Source organism: Netta rufina (assembly GCF_964035555.1).
Source record: "Netta rufina genome assembly, chromosome: 19".
NCBI classification, from domain to species: Eukaryota; Metazoa; Chordata; class Aves; order Anseriformes; family Anatidae; genus Netta; species Netta rufina.
The window spans coordinates 382,988-397,949 of NC_140143.1; the positions used below are offsets into that span (position 1 = coordinate 382,988).

General features: G+C 67.0%; 3 protein-coding genes across 4 annotated transcripts; 1 reads left to right on the plus strand and 2 right to left on the minus strand.

The window, feature by feature from the left end:
* Positions 1–429: 429 nt before the first annotated feature.
* Positions 430–9,260, minus strand: TMC6 (transmembrane channel like 6). 2 transcript variants are annotated; one of them, XM_084298667.1, is made up of 22 exons: positions 8,950–9,260; positions 8,150–8,257; positions 7,810–7,928; positions 7,417–7,545; positions 7,118–7,276; positions 6,893–6,998; positions 6,722–6,818; positions 6,365–6,619; positions 5,990–6,180; positions 5,758–5,902; positions 5,385–5,540; positions 5,026–5,201; positions 4,798–4,879; positions 4,372–4,469; positions 4,139–4,234; positions 3,371–3,446; positions 3,019–3,152; positions 2,496–2,672; positions 2,245–2,323; positions 2,001–2,079; positions 1,366–1,878; positions 430–660 (listed from the first exon to the last, which is right to left on the minus strand). In XM_084298667.1, the coding sequence occupies exons 2-20, from the start codon at positions 8,203–8,205 to the stop codon at positions 2,008–2,010; spliced, it is 2,403 nt and encodes an 800-aa protein (XP_084154793.1). In that variant the 5' UTR covers positions 8,206–8,257; positions 8,950–9,260; the 3' UTR covers positions 430–660; positions 1,366–1,878; positions 2,001–2,007. The 2 variants fall into 2 exon arrangements, with proteins under 2 accessions (XP_084154793.1, XP_084154792.1); XM_084298666.1 differs by having other exon boundaries at positions 8,931–9,260.
* SYNGR2 (synaptogyrin 2) lies at positions 9,252–11,606 on the plus strand. Its single transcript, XM_084298670.1, has 4 exons — positions 9,252–9,411; positions 9,635–9,872; positions 10,187–10,326; positions 10,453–11,606. The coding sequence occupies exons 1-4, from the start codon at positions 9,307–9,309 to the stop codon at positions 10,648–10,650; spliced, it is 681 nt and encodes a 226-aa protein (XP_084154796.1). The 5' UTR covers positions 9,252–9,306; the 3' UTR covers positions 10,651–11,606.
* Positions 11,607–13,319: 1,713 nt separating this feature from the next.
* On the minus strand, positions 13,320–14,843 carry TK1 (thymidine kinase 1; the record flags this gene model as incomplete). The annotated part of the gene is made up of 7 exons (XM_084298522.1): positions 13,320–13,478; positions 13,600–13,719; positions 13,802–13,891; positions 14,216–14,309; positions 14,377–14,490; positions 14,568–14,599; positions 14,778–14,843. 7 exons carry the CDS (start codon positions 14,841–14,843, stop codon positions 13,320–13,322), a joined length of 675 nt encoding a protein of 224 aa, XP_084154648.1.
* Positions 14,844–14,962: the final 119 nt, after the last annotated feature.

A 14,962-nucleotide genomic window follows, 5' to 3' on the forward strand; every position in this document is an offset into this window, starting at 1 on the left:
ACCAGCAAACTCAGGCTGAATCTTTCCAAGGCAAGAAGATTCCTTCCCCACCAGCCCAGCTTACCAGCGGCACTATGAGCTCTCCGCAGCGGTACACCTCCTTCCCCAGGAGCTGCAGCCCTATCTCCAAGAACTCGGGGAGGCTCCGGGCCACCTTGTGCAGCGTCTCCTCCTCGTAGGCATACACCTCGCTGCTCTCCGCGACGAGGATGAGGAGCTGCTGCCCCGTGGCCAGGCAGGGCACGTCATCCACCGTGCCCACCACGACCATCTGGGTGGGCTGTGGCAGGTAGAGCGCCTGGCACCACCGCAGCAGATCATCCTGCCCCTCGTACAACGTCCCCTCCAGGCCACCCACCCTCAGGCGCAGCTTGGGCTGGGCCGTGAAGGGCACCGAGGTGCCGCGGTTCCTTTGGACGTACTCGGAGGCCATCTCCAGGCCCTGAGCCGCGGGGCCGTTGCCGATGGCCGGGGGCTGCCCGCCCGGCCGCTGTGCCGCCGTCGAGGGGCTGCTGCAGGGCCGCGGGGGGGGGGCGGGCGAGGCCGCAGCGCTGCGCCTCTAGGCTGGGGACGGGCCGCCCGAGTCCCGGTGCCGGTGCCGTCGCGGTGCTGCCCCGGTACCCGCACACACGGTCCCCGGTGCCGATGCGAGCCCCCGACCTGCCCAAGGAACGACAGCGCCTGAGCGGGGGCCGCGACGGCTGCGGCCTGCCCCAGGCCCAGCCACGGCCGCTCCCGGCCTCCCGGTGCCCCCGACCCGTTCCCGGTCTCCCCCCCCATCCCAGCCTCCCCGGCCCGTTCCCGGGCTCGTCCCAGCGCCCCCCGGTTCCTGGCTCCCCCCCGCGCGGCCTCCCCGGTGCCCCCCGCGCTCTTCTTCCGGTTCCAGTCCCGGCCCCCGCGGCCCTCCCGGTGCCCCCCCGGTGCCCCCCCGGTGCCCCCTACCTGTCCCCGCCGAGGTACAGCAGCCCGGCCGCCATCACAGCGAGACCCTCCGCGCCCTGCCCCCCCCGGCCCCCTTCGGCCCGTTCCGTTCTCGGGATGGCCGCGGCTCGGCTCTGCCCCGGATCCCGGGCGCGGTCCCGGCTCCGCCTCGGGCTGCGGGGGAGGAGCGGGGCCGAGCCGCGGCCGCCGTGGCCCAACCCTCCGGGACCGGGACCGGGACCGGGCCGCGGCCGGCAGCGGGCGCCCGTCCCCCGGGCTGCCGGCAGCCCCCCGAGCCCGAGCTGCCGCCCCCACGGAGCTGAGGCGCCCACGACGAGCTGCGGGAGCGGCTTTAATGGCTGCTGGGCACGGAACCCAACCCCCAACCCCCCCCCAACCCCCCCACGGCCCGGGCAGCGCCGCGGCGGCCCCTGGGCCGCTCACCGGGACGGCGGCGGCCGCGCTGTGCGGGGGGCTGGAGGCCGCTGCTCCCCGTCCCGGGGCACAAATCCTCGGTCCGCGTTCCAGAAGCTGCCGGCAGCCGGCCAGGAGCAGAGCTGTTTACAACAGGGCTCCGCTGCACGGCCCGCGGGGAGCTGTGCCCCCGGACACAGGGCTCCGCTCCTGCCCCGCCCCTGTCCCTGGTCCTGGCCCTGGTTCTGTCCCTGGTGCTGGCCCCGGTTCTGTCCCTGGTGCTGGCCCCGGTCCTGGCCCCGGTCCTGCCGTGTCCCTGGGGGCAGTGCCCCCAGCCCTGTGCCGCAGCATCCCCGGGGAGCTGCTGGGTGGCGAGTCCAAGTCACTCCTTGGCCACTGCAGGCCAGTGGAGAGAAAGCGTCCCCGGCCCGCCAGGCCCCGCCGGTTCCAGGGCCGTGCTGCGGTGGCTCCAGGTGGCCGCGGATCCAGGCTCTGGCAGGGAGTGGTCCTGGTCTGTCTCGCTCCTTCCTGGGGACTGTGACACTGCGGGGAGAGACGGAGGGACGGTCTCTGTGAGACGCTGAGGGTCAGGGAAGGGGGTAGCCCCCCATCCTGATGACCCCTGGCACCCTGACAGCTGCCTGTCCCCCTTTTCTGGGCCTTACCTGGGACTCAGGCACATTCCTCTTTCTGCTTGTAAATGGAGTGAAGCTTCTGAATGAGAAATATTTTATCTTCTCCCTCCTGCAAGAGCAGAGATGCCGCAGTGAGCAGCCCTGTGGGCTGTGCTCCTGCAGCTTGGAGGCAGCAGCAGGGGTAGGGCTGGCACCCAGATCCAGCTGCCCCGGGGCTGGGGGCTGCAGGGACGGGGGCTCAGAGCCCGCAGGGCAGCAGGCAGAGCTCACGCACCTTTGCAATCTGCTCCTTCAGCAGGCAGATGATCCTCCGCTGGCCTCTCACCACCTGGATGTGGCAGTAGGTCATGGCTCTGCAACGACAGGCTCGATGGGGATGGTGGCACCGACACGTCCCTGGGGCTGGGATGCTGTGCCCCTGCCCCGGGCCAGGAGGGACACCCCAGCTGCCAGGGCCACGGCAGTGACAGGGGGACCCACAGAGTGTGGGTGTGGGTTTCAGCCTCGGGTTCTCCCCATACTCACAGCAGCACCCCCGACAGGAAGAAGAGGAAGAAGGTGTTCTCCACCAGGTACTGCTGGATCCAGGTCAGCCAGGTGATGTTGGGGCTGGACTTCTCCATCAACTTTGCCCAGACGTTCACGGACTTGTAGATGGTTTCCAGCCCCTGGAAGGGGCCACAGGTTTCTGACGGCTTCACGCTGAGTGGACAGAGCAGTGGGGTCAGTTGGATGCTGTTGAGCGGGGGATTGTTGGGTTCTAGGGCACTGTCCTGGCCCTCGGGGCGAGCTTACAGCCCTCCAGGGGCCAAGCCTTGCCCTGCTCCCAGCAGGGGGGGTCCCCATCGCCTTGCCCAGCACTGAGGAGCATCTGGGAATGGCTGGGTGGGAGAAGCAGGCACACAGCAGCGGCTGCCACGCCACATGCGGTGACTGGCAGAGGGCAGCAATTCCCTGCCTGGGGCAGTGCCCGCAGCTGGGGACACCACCTCACAGCCCTGTGCAGGGTGTCGGGCTCTCTGTGCCCTGCGGTCTGGCAGGTACTCACGACCAGATGATGTAGGAGATGAAGATGGCAGCGCCCAGGAAGGATGGGAAGCAGAGCAGGGTGATGAACACAGTGCTCATACGAGAAGCTTGCCAGGGCTTGCTGGGGGCCTGGCAGTTCTGCATCAGACTGGTCTGGGGACAAGGAGCAGAGAGCTGTGTGCTGCTGCCTCCCAAGAGACCCCAGGAGCAAACGCAGGGTGGCTGCGCCCTCCTGTCCCCCCGTCCAGCAGCCACCTGAGCTGGGGGACCCCAGCAACACTTCTGCCCTCACGTGAGGACGATGCTGCTCACTGTGTGCTGCAGCACTGCCCATGGTGAGGCTGCAGCAGGAGCAGCGGGGTAGCACGCACCTTTTTGATGTAGAAGAGCAGCAGCAGCTTCAGCACCTGCACAGCTGGCAGGAGCGGTGCGAAGAGAACACCCAGCCTGGAAGAGGGAGATGGGACTGAGCCCCACGGGAGCTAACGGTGCTCGGAGCCATGAGAGGAGCAGGACAGCAGTGCCAGCTGCAGTTTGGCTTTCATAAAGCAGTGAGTGGGCACCCCGTCCCTGCGCTGGGTTTGCTGCACAGCCTGTGCCTGGGGGCTCATCTTGCAGGTCGGGGCTGGGAGCACCTGAGGGTTCACTGACCCCCGGTGCATTTACAGCCTGCGTGTCTGTCAGCTGTGCTGCCACACAGCAGCACACATCTGGACCTCCTCCTCTGGCTGGGAATCGTGCAGGGTGGTGTGAGGCTGGGGGCTGCAGAGGGGAGCCCTGAGCAGAGAGTGCTGTTATGGTTTGGACAAACGAGGGGCTGCACGTGCACCAGGACCTGCTCCTCCTCCAGAGCTCTGGAGGGCACCAGCTGGGCAGGTGACACTGGGCTGGCACCAGGACACTCCACTGATGGCTTTCACCCGTCCTGCCACAGCCAGACCTCCTAGTGTGTGCGTGTGGCTGCACCGTGCCAGCACCAAGCGCTGTGACCACGGTCTGCCAGGCTGCTGCTTCCTTTCCCTTGTCCTTCCCGTGTTGGCCGGGGGGGTCTCTGTGTGCTGCAGGGCTCGCAGGCAGTATCAGCACCGAGTGGCATTTGCCAGCAGCGGACGAGCCACATCAGGCTGAAGATGTCTCACCAGGTCAGGGTCTGCCCGTAGATCAGCTCCAGCACGTTTCGGGCAATGTCAAACTCAGGCCTCTGCTTACTCTTCAGTCTCTTCTCTGAGATCAGCCTGGGAAACGAGAGGAGCTCTGCTCTGACAGCCGCTGCAAGAAGCCGGGCACCCGGTCTTCTCTTTCTGGTGGCTGCAGAGCTGCCCCAGCAGGAGAGCGGGGCTGTGCTGGGGGGACCCCTCCCAGGGCATGTTACCTGAAGACCAGCTCCCCAAAGATGGTGTCCAGCAGGGTGAACACAAAGTCCATCACCATGAAGCGGTACAGGTCCTGCCCGACACACGTCTCCCAGCACTGGGGAGACAAACACGGGTGGCACGAGGCAGATGGGGAGGTTTCTCCCCTGCCACGGCTCCCCCATGGGCTGTGAAGGGCTGGGTGACCTCTTCCTCTCCCACATGCCCCAGCTTTGGGGTGTCCCCACCCGGCTGACTGCCCCCTCCCCACCAGCAGTGCTGCCCAGCAGGCCCCGTGCTGCCAGACCCCTGACGGTGCTGGCACGGCAGCCTTGGCTTTGCTCCATGCTCCCTGGGCCAGGGGCAGCCCGGGTGGCACATCCCCTGCCAGCTCAGCTCGGCAGAGCCCGGCCCCACATTGCCCCACATCGCTGGCCAGCGCCAACCTCCTCGTCGGAGCAGACAACTTTCCGGCTGAGCCAGTGGTAGCAGAGCAGGCCGAGGACCAGCATCTTCAGCAGGAGGTTCCTGGAGAGCAGCAGCGGGGACAGGAGGCCCTGAGCCCTAGGCAGAGGGGCTGAACCCCACGTATGGGGGTCCCCCGGCCCCAGGGCCTCTCCCCACAGCGAGCCAGTGGCTGGGGGGCTCCCCTGCCCCGTCCCCAGGCAGCCTACCTGCAGATGGCCACGTAGACCTCCACTGCCGGGGAATCCTGCCTCTCACATAGCGCCAGCAAGTTGTAGAGATGGGGCATCAGCGTGTTGAGGAGCGACACGGTGAGGGGCAGGACCAGCAGGATGCCTTCCCACTGCCACGTGCTGCCCGCCAGGGCTCGGTGCTCCTGCTGAACCTGGCAAGCAGGCGCCTGGGTGAGCCCGACCGCCTGCAGCCCCGCGCCCTGGGGCTCGCTGTGCCGGCCGTGGAGGTGCCGCAGGGCTGCCCCTGCCTCCTCCGGCTGCGCTGCCCCCAGGTCAGCCTGGAGAGCCCTGCCCAGGCCTGCAGAGCTGCAGCGCGGTGCGGGGGCTGCGCTTACCGCATGCATGTGCTCCAAGAGGTAGTGCACGGCCACCACGCAGCCCAGCACCGTGCCCAGTGAAAGGACCCAGGCCAGGAGAAGGACAGCGACGTGCCCCAGCCGCTGGCAGAGGCTCAGGGGGCAGGAGCGGGACCGCCGCTCGGCCAGCAGCTCCTGGAAGACAGCAGTGCCAGCGGAGCTGCTGAGCAGCCTGGGGCAGCTGAGAACATGTTCCAGGTCCGAGAAGGTGCACGTGTTGCTGCAAGACCCCCCGTGCAGTGGGCAGCGGGGAGCTGAGCCCCGTGGCTTGGGCTGGCTCCTGTGCACGCCTTCACCTTCCCACCACGGGGTGCAGAGCGCGCACGGACTGAGCTCCAGCCCAGCTCCTCACCTTCAGCTGGGTGCAGATGTTCTCACACTGTAGCTTCACCGAGCGCCTCTGGAGCACCTTGAAGTCCCAGGCACAGAAGACTTTGATGGCCAGGTCCCCCGCAGAGCTGCCCACACGGTAGCTCTCCCCAAAGGAGTGGTACATGCTGCAGCAGAGGGGCAAGGGGTGGCGGCAGGGCTCAGGGCTGGGCGGCCAGGGTACGGCCAGCAGGGCTGAGGCGCTGCCGACTCACCTGTACACCAGCAGGATGCAGGTGGCAAAGAAGGAGACCCCAATGGTGAACAGGTAGGCCAGCGGCATGTTGTAGGGGAGCCGGGGGGGTGCTGAGGGGACCACGCTGCCACTGAGGCTGGAGGCAGAGGGGTCATTGAGGGTGATGTTGCTGTAGTAGCCGTAGTACAGCAGCGAGTGGGTGAAGTAGCCCTGTGGGAAAGTGCACAACAAGGCCCATGGTGACCTCAGGGGTGCCCACGGCTCCCAGCCTGGCACGGGGCTGCACCAGCCTGCAGGGGCACAGAGCCCGGGGCAGCATCGGGCACCCTCCTTCGCACCCACAGTGCTGGGGGGTCCAGGGAGGCACAGGCAGTGATGCTCTGGAGGTGCTTACCGCTCCTGTGAGGAGCTCAAAGCCAGTGAAGGGCTGCTGGTTGGCCTTGGCAGGGGGATACGCAGCCTGCAGGGCCACTACGAAGACCAGGAGGATGAGGAGTGAGAAAATGTTGAACATGAGGAGCGTCTTGAGGAAGAGGAAGTAGGAGAGGACACTGGAGCCAAAGCGGCCGCTGATCTGCTTCAGGGCATAGTGCCAGGGCTGTGCAGCGGGGAGCAGCGCGAGGAGCCTGTACCAGAGGTGCCGGCAGCCCTGCGGAAAGGGAGCCTGGTGAGGGCGCCGGGGTCCCCGCGGCAGCAGAGCCCCCACCACCCGCCTGCTCCGGCTGTGCCAGCCGCTGCGCTTCAGACTTACGAGAGTGATGTAGTCCTTGCACCACCCGCAGGGAGACGGGGCGGCTGTGGGGTGGGGGCGCAGCCCCAGGGGGCTCCTCTGCTCGTTCAGCTCCCGCCTGCCCGGCAAAGGGGGGGTGTCAGGGGGTGGCTCTGTCTGCGGGACCCGCAGGAGGCTGCCGGGGGGACCTACCGGAGGGCGCGCTTCTCCGCCAGGCAGAGGGGCAGCGAGAGCAGCATGTGGCTGCGCTGGCTGGGCGAGAGGCTCAGCAGCTCCTTTGCCAGCAGGCTCCGCTTGTCTGGGGGCACAAAGGGCTCGGTAGGACACGGCTGGCCGGGGTGCGACACGCCCGTCCCGAGCCCTGGTGCGGGGACGATGCCCGGCTCTGCCTGCCCCCACCCCAATGGGAGCTCTCACCTTCCAGCGTGGCGCGGGCCGGGTCGCTCTCCAGGTCGTACTGCCGCAGGCTGGGCCGCGCCGTGCGGCTGAGCTGCTGCAGGGACGGGCGGCTGCTCCGGCGCCGCAGCCGCGCCGTGCGGTTGTAGTACTGGGAGATGATGGCCCCGCGGCTGCGCCCTGCGGGTGGCAGCAGGACACTGGGGTGGGCGGCCGCAGGGAGAGCAGGGCATGCTTGCAGCAGGTGGGAGAGCTCCCAGCCTGGTGTAGCTCGGGCAAGGGTGGCTCCAGGGGGGGGCAGAAGGGCAGGCGGCACTCACCGATGGTGCGGCTGGGCATGCTGGCGAGGATGCGCAGGGTGGCGGAGTCGCCCGGGTGCTGCTCGCCCTGCCCAGGCTCCAGCCAGGCAGAGGCAGAGGTGTCCGGGGGGGCCAGGTGGGCCGGGTGGCCTGGGGATGGGGGCAGGATGTGGGCGGTGAGAGCTGGGGTGCTCAGGGCCCAGAGGCTGGGTGCCCACCCCGGCATATGCCCTCCCTGCAGCACCCCATCCCTGGGGATGCTCCTCTGTGTCCCCAAAGGCTGGTGCAGCCCGGTGCCACGAGTGCTCTGTCTGTGGCAGCGGTGTGAGCCCCAGCTGGGACTGCAGGCAGGAGGCAGCCCCGGGTACACACGCTGTCCCCATCCTACCCCCTGCTGCGACTGCCGTGCTTTACCTCTGCCCCTCTCCTGCAGCTCCAGCTCTGTGCCCGCCTCTGCCAAGCTGCTCTGCTCCTGGATGAGCTCGCGGAAGGAGGTGTGCATGGCTCCTTCATTGTCCGGGCTCAGCTCCTGGCTGCGGGGACACAAAGCTCAAACCACCAGCCTGGCTCTGGGGATGGTGTCCTGGAAAAGCCCCCAGCACCAGCCCAAAGCCGGGTGGTGCTGCCCAGCAGCTGGGCCGTGCTGCATCCCCCAGCCAAGGCTGCAGGATCCCACAGGATCCCACATGATCCCACAGACTGAGGGTTAGCGAGGGCAGGGCTCGGGGAGTGGAAGAGCAAAGCAGGCACTCACTTGTCGCTCTCGGTGTCCTCAGAGATGTGGAGGGTGAAGGGGGGCGGCTGGGACATCCTGCTGGGGCCGAGCAGCCTCCACAGCAACCACGGCCTCTCTCACGCCGTCCTGCCACAGCAAGCGGAGGATGTCAGCCCGGCCCCGTGCCGCCCACCCACGGACCCCTGCTCCTCGTCCCCTGCTCCTCGTCCCCCTGCTCCTCGTCCCCCTGCTCCTCGCCCCCCGCTCCTCGCCCCCGCTCCCGCGGCTCGTCCGGGGCGCGCCGGGTGCCGCCTGGCCGCGGGACGGAGCCGAGGGACCGCGGGGCTCAGCCGGGGCTCAGCCAGAGCCGCCACGGCCCAGGGAGAGCTGCAGCGAGGGCAGGAAGGAAGGGAGGGAGGAGGGAGGAGGAGGCTTCGTGCGGAAGAAAGCGGGGCTGCTGCTCCTGGCAGCGGGGCCGGGTCCCGCCCGCAGTGCTGAGCATCCGCTGGGAGCCCGCAGCGGCCCCGGCGGCGGCGGCAGCCCCGGAACCCGCAGCCCCGTCCCGAGCCGGGGGCTGGGGCAGAGACCCCGACCCCCTCCCGGCAGCGCGGCCGAGGGGAAAGCGGGGAGAGAGGGGCTCGGCAGGCGGCGGCCCCTCCCTTCCCCGTCCCGTCCCGTCCCCTCCCTTCCCGTCCCGTTCCCTTCCCTCCCCGCCCCGTGCAGACAAAGGCTCGGGGCCGGAGGCGGTGCCGGCGGTGCCCGGGCCCCCCGCGCCCCCCGGTGGGAGCCGCCCCCCTCCCGCGATCCCCCCGGGACCTACGGGAGCGCCCCTCCGGTACCCGCAGCCGTCGCAGACCCGTCCGGGTGTCCCGGCGGCGGCTCGCGTGGGCGCCGAGCCCGGTCCCGCAGCGCAGCGGCGGCTCCCGGTGCTGAGCCCCCCTCGGTAGCGCTCGGCAGGAGCCGTGGGCGCGGGGCCGGTTCGCGCGGCGTGGGCGCCCCCGGGGCCGCGTCCCCCCCGTCTCGCGGCGCTCGCTCGGGACCGACCCCGCCGGCCCCCGGGAGCCCCCCCCGCGGCCCCGCTCCCCCCGCCCCGGGGCGGCCCCGTCCCGTCGGGGCGGGCTCGCAGCAGCTGGGAGCGCCCGGCCCGGCCCCCCCCGGGGCGGCGCCGCGCAGGAGCAGCGGGCGGCGGCGGAGCGATGGAGGGCGGCGGCGGCGCCTACGGGGCGGCCAAGGCCGGCGGCGCCTTCGACCCGGGCCGCTTCGTGCAGCAGCCGCAGGTCCTGGCGCGGATCGCCAGCGCGGTGAGTCGGGGCCGGGGGGCGGCGGGGGGCGGCGGGGGGCGGCGCGGCCCGGATCGGCCCGGCACGGCCTGGCCCGGCACGGCACGGCACGGCACGGCACGGCCTTCCCCTTCCCCTTCCCTTCCCGTCCCTTCCCCTTCCCCTTCCTTCCCCGCGCCCTGCCCGCCTCCCCTCCCCTCCCCTCCCCTCTCCCCGCTGACGGGGGTCCCGCCGCCCCCCGCAGGTCTTCGCCCTGATCGTGTTCTCCTGCCTGGTCGGGGAGGGCTACACCAACCAGTCCAGCTCCCGCGAGCTCTTCTGCATCTTCAACCACAACGAGGACGCCTGCCGCTACGGCATCGGCATCGGCGTCCTTGCCTTCCTGGCCTGCATCTTCTTCTTCGTGGTGGACGTCTACTTCCCCCAGATCAGCAACGCCACCGACCGCAAGTACCTGGTGCTGGCAGACCTCGGCTTCTCGGGTACGGGCGCCCCGGGGCAGGGCCGTGCCTCCCGCAATGGCCGCCCGCGTCCCGTGACGTGGCTGCCGCTCGGTGCCTGGCAGAGGGAGCTGCTCCTGGCACGCTGCCTGCAGGCCACGCGTTGCCAGCCCGAGCTCCTCTGTGGAGCTGGGTGCAGGCACCTGTGCTGGGCCGTGCACCTCCGCTGCCTCCAGCCCACCTCAGTGGCGGCTGGCGGCAAGCAGGACCCAGCCGTGCTGCGCTGCCTGCGGCCGGGGACCCGGGGGGACCAGGGGGACGCGGCCCCCGCCACTCACGCTGGCTTCCTCCCGCAGGCCTCTGGACGTTCCTCTGGTTCGTCGGCTTCTGCTTTCTGACCAACCAGTGGTCCTGGACGCAGGCCCAGGACGTGCTTATCGGGGCTGACTCGGCCCGTGCCGTTATCACCTTCAGCTTCTTCTCCATCTTCTCGTGGGTGAGTGACCCCCGCGGGGATCCCGGGGTGATCCCTGCCGGCAGGGTCTGGGCAGCAGCCCCTGGCCCTGCTGCCTGGGCTGCCCTCTGCCCGGGCGCCTGGCTCTGACAGCCCCCTGCTCTCCAGGGCCTCCTGATCGCCTTTGCTTACAAGCGATACAAGATGGGGGTGGAGGACTTTGCTCACAGCTACGTCGACCCCACGCCGGAGGTTTCGACTCCCTACTCCAGTTACCCCAACATCAGCCACGACAGCTACCAGCAGCCGCCCTTCACCCAGACCGCGGAAGCCACGGAGGGTTACCAGCCGCCGCCGGTGTACTGAGCCCTGCGCCGGGCGGTCCGGTGGGGACGGCTGTACAAGTGCAATTTTCTCTGGGGTGGGAAGGAAGGGACCTGCAACTTGAACGGGGAAGGGGGCAGGAGGGTGGCAGCTGCTTCGCGTGGAAGCCACCAGGCTTTGGTGTTGGGGCAGAGGAGAGGGCCTGGCGCTTGCGGCGCTGAGAGCTCCCCGCCGTGCAGCGGTGATGGGCAGGTGCCGCGCAGGACCCGCTGCGCGCAGCGAGCTCCTCGGGTGGGTTTGGTGCGCGGGGGCCGGCCGAGCTGCAGCCCTGCTGTTGCCCCTCTGGGGAAGCGGTGGCAAGCACGGCCCACGCCCCTCCTGGCACTGCCGGCTGCAGTCCTTTAAGTGCCACCTTTCACTGCTGTAGCGAGCCTCACGTCCCCAGCACAGCCGTGTGACACGGTTCAGCTCCTGCCTGCCACTGGGTTCGCGTGCCTTCCTCCCCTCCCTCGGCTGCTGCCGGCTGAGCTTGATGCCAAAGTCCCATCTTCTGAATATGCACCCTTGTGCTGTGCCTTCCCCAGAGCCCGCACGACAGCAGCTGGCGCTCAGATGAAATTTTTTAGGATCTGTGGGAGCGGTGGGTGTTGGGATCGCAGGAGGGCCGCGGCCCCGGTCTTGTCACAGGTCCAGGTGCTGCCAGGGAAGGTCCCCCTACAGCACCTTCCCTGCTGACACGAGGCTGTCCCCCTGTGTCCCGCGTGCTGCTCTGAGCCACACTCTGCTCGGCAGCTGCTGTCCTCGAGCTGGGGCCACACCGTGCCTTTGTGCTGGGCCTGGCGGGCTGGCTTGTCTCAGGTTGTTTGCTGCTGTGCCTGTTGTGAAGCTGTTCCCAGCAGCGGTGTGGGGTATGCGAGCTGTAGCTGCTGGGGCTGATATTCAAACATGCCTTTGTTTGTCACTGTAGAGATGGAATAAACTTTTTCACCTAGCCGCCACCTGCGTTTCTTCTCTGAGGAAGCAGAACCAGGTTCTTCCCCTCGGCCCCAGGAGTCCTGGCTGGGGGTTCCAGGAGGGGAAGCCGTGGAAGCCAGCCGCCTGCTGCTCCACAAACACTGTGCTCAGCGCCTATTTTTAGCAAGTCCTGCTCCTCATGGACAGCTTAGCAGTGTGAGCAGGCAGCTCCTGCAGCACCCGTGACCGGCCGGCCAACACGCTGCTGCTCTGAGCGCTCGTTCTGCACAGGCTGCAAACTGCAGGAACCTGCGTACCAGGCCACTCCAGGAAGACACACGTGGGCAGTTTCAAGTTATTTATTAACCCAGAACAGTAGTACTACTGCCTCCCCTCGTCCTTCAGGGGAAAGCCCAGGCCTGGCAGTGAAGTGCTTGTGAATACTAAAGCTGTAATTGCTTCAAGGAATGCAGAGCAAAGAGATTGCAGGCAACTCTCAAAACTATCTTGGCGGGCGCCTCCTCCTCACTAGTGTGTAAGTAAACAAGCACTGGAGAAAGGAGTCGGTTTGAGCACGGAGATCTGACCTAATCAGCCTGACCAGAATCCCGCCACTTGGAGCTTGAGGATTCTGACTTAAAAAAGCACTTTTATGAGAAGTTAAAAAAAAAAGAAAAAAAAGAGAAACCCCTTCCAGAAGTTGAGTCAAGCAAAGGGGAGAAGAAAGAAGAAGATCCTCCAGTTATGTTACAGCAAAGGAAGCAGGCTCAAATTTTTGGAAGGCTCAGGAGGGAGCTGGATATGGGATCTAGAGTCAAGAACCATTTACTCAAAGCAGAGACCCTTTTCCAGGTAGCTGCGTTTTAACAGTAACTGTAGCCCAATCCTTTACAAATTCAGTCCTGAGCCTCCAAACCCTTCACAGATAACTAAGCATTGTGAAGTGGCAGCACTTGAGCAGAAAGTCCTGATTTTAGAGAGGTGACTCTTCCTGAAGTGGTGTATTTCAAAAGGAGTCTGTTTTAACATGCAGACTATTACTAGACTCCGCACTTTATAACTTCAAAGGCTAGAAAGAGCCTAGGAGTCAGGCAGTCAAATCAAGCCCTCCTTCTCCCCTCTTCTATTTTAAAAAACTTGCAAGACACCTCCAGCAAGTTAACAGCAGGCTGCACACCGTCGTTAAGAGGCTGCTGAGGGCCAGGCTGCTGCTGTGTCAGCTGAAGTTGTGCCACGGCTCCATGGCAAGGAAAGGGTCATCTCCCCAGACTACATTAAAAAGAAAATGGGTTTCGGATACTAAGTTACTGCACATTGTCTTAAGAAACCTGGAATTTAGCAACAGCACAGGAGAGAAAGAACTGGTTGTGTTCACTGCAAGCCACCCAGCCACCAGGCTGAATGCACGCTGGGTGCAGGCGAGACCACGGCTGTGACGAGCTACCAGTGCCCTGCAGCCCGGCGCGGCAGCTTTCCAGTACCTGCTTGTGTGGCAGCATCAGACATTAAAACTCTTTTCCGTGCTCTGAGAAAGGAACTCCCGTACAGTCAGACTCTGTCGTCAGCTCCCCCTGGCATCAGCTCCAGCTGATCCTGGCACCTGGAGCAGAAGCCCCGCAGCCTGGTTTGGCAGGCAGAGCTGGGACCCTTTACAGTTTTGCTAAAAGCAGGGGAAGCCGGATCTGAAGTCTGGGAGCCACAGCATTCGGCTTCTTCCCTCGTTCCCCCACCCCCACCCCCCCGCCGAAGCCCAGCAATCAGGAAGCGAAGATCTTTCGGACAGCAGGCACATCCAGCTGCTTCGCCCCCACGGGCACGTTCTCTTTGTTGTCTGACCCCAGCTGCTGAGGGTGCTTTCGGAAGTAGCAGGCTCGGCAGACGGAGTGGTATTTGTCTGCGCCCCCGATCACCTCCACCTGGCAAGGAAACGGGAGGAGGGACTCTGCAGGGCCCACCTCACCCGAGGAGATCCCTTCTAGACCAGCAGGGCTAGCAAGACAGAACTAGTGAAGGATTTTCAGTTCCAAGGGAACTCACCTCCCTCTCCGCTCCTAGCCTCTTTGTGTAGGAGGCCTCTCGGTAGCACTCCATGCACACAGCGTTCAGCTTCACCACGCTCTCAGCCAGCGGGACCAGGTTCAGGATGCTCCCAAACGCCTGTGCCAAGACAGGGGCGGTTCTGTTGGTTGAGTTCCACGAGGCTCCCAGTACAGCTACTGTACTGGAAGACATGCTTTACCTTTCTCTGGAAAGTTCCATCGAGAGCAGCAACAATGACCGTTTTCCCAGCATTAGCCATCATCTCACAGAAATCCACGATGTCTGGGAACTACAGGAGGCACAGAAACAGCAGGTTCAGGAGGAAGGGGCAGCACTTCGCTCCAGATCCAGCAGTACATGCCCAGGCACAGCACGGGCCGCAAGGAAAACGAGAGCCATGCTGCACATGAGGAAATGAGAGCCCCTGAAACGGAGGGCCCCTGTCCTCAGCCTGTGGGACTGAGGAGAGGGAAGGGATTGACTGCAGTGAATATCGTGGAGCAGGATCAAACCGCCCTAAGGTGTCCGAGCATAAAGCCGAGGGTTCTGACCTCCTTCACGGGGCGTCCCGGCAGAGCGCAGAGCACCCCGGGCTTCCCCGCCAAGCACTTACGAACTGGCCCTCGTCGATGCCGATGACCGTGGCGCCCAGCGCCTCCTGGTACACGTCCCTGAGGAGGCAGGCGGGGAGCGCCTCCATGGTGTTCCTGTGGGAAGGGGCCGGTGAGCCGGGCGGCCGGGCCGCGGGGGGGTCCCAGGGCCGCGGGGACTCACCGGTCGTGCGTGGAGAGGCCGGCGGTGCCGTAGCGCGTGTCCTTGGCGTACTTCACCAGCAGGCAGCGGTACTGGGCGAGCTGGAACCGCCGCACCCGCCGCATCAGCTCCGTGCTGCGGGACACCACCGGTCAGCGGCCCCGCACGGCCCCGCTCCCTGCCCCCACCCCCCCCCCCGGTCCCGGCCGTACCTCTTCCCGGAGAACATCGGCCCGAAGATCACCTGCGGGCAGAGCCAGCCGGTCAGCGGGGCACCGGCCCCGGCCCCGCAGAGCCCCGGCCCCTCGGGGGCACCGCCCCGCCCCCCGCCCCGCCATCGCCCCGCGCAGCCCCCGCGCCCTCCCGGTACCGATCGGGCCCCCGGTAACCGACCGGGACCGGGCGTCGCCGCCCCGCCGCACCTGGATCTGGCCGCGGGGCCGGCCGGGCGAGCCGGGGTGGACACCGGGCACCGTGAGGCAGCTCATGGTCCGTGTTCCGTGCTCCGTGTTCCGCGCTCCCCGCTCCGTTCTCCCGCGCTCCCGCCGCACTCCCGCCGGGTCCCGCCGCGCGCCCAACCGGACGCGGCCCCGCGCCCGCGAGCCGC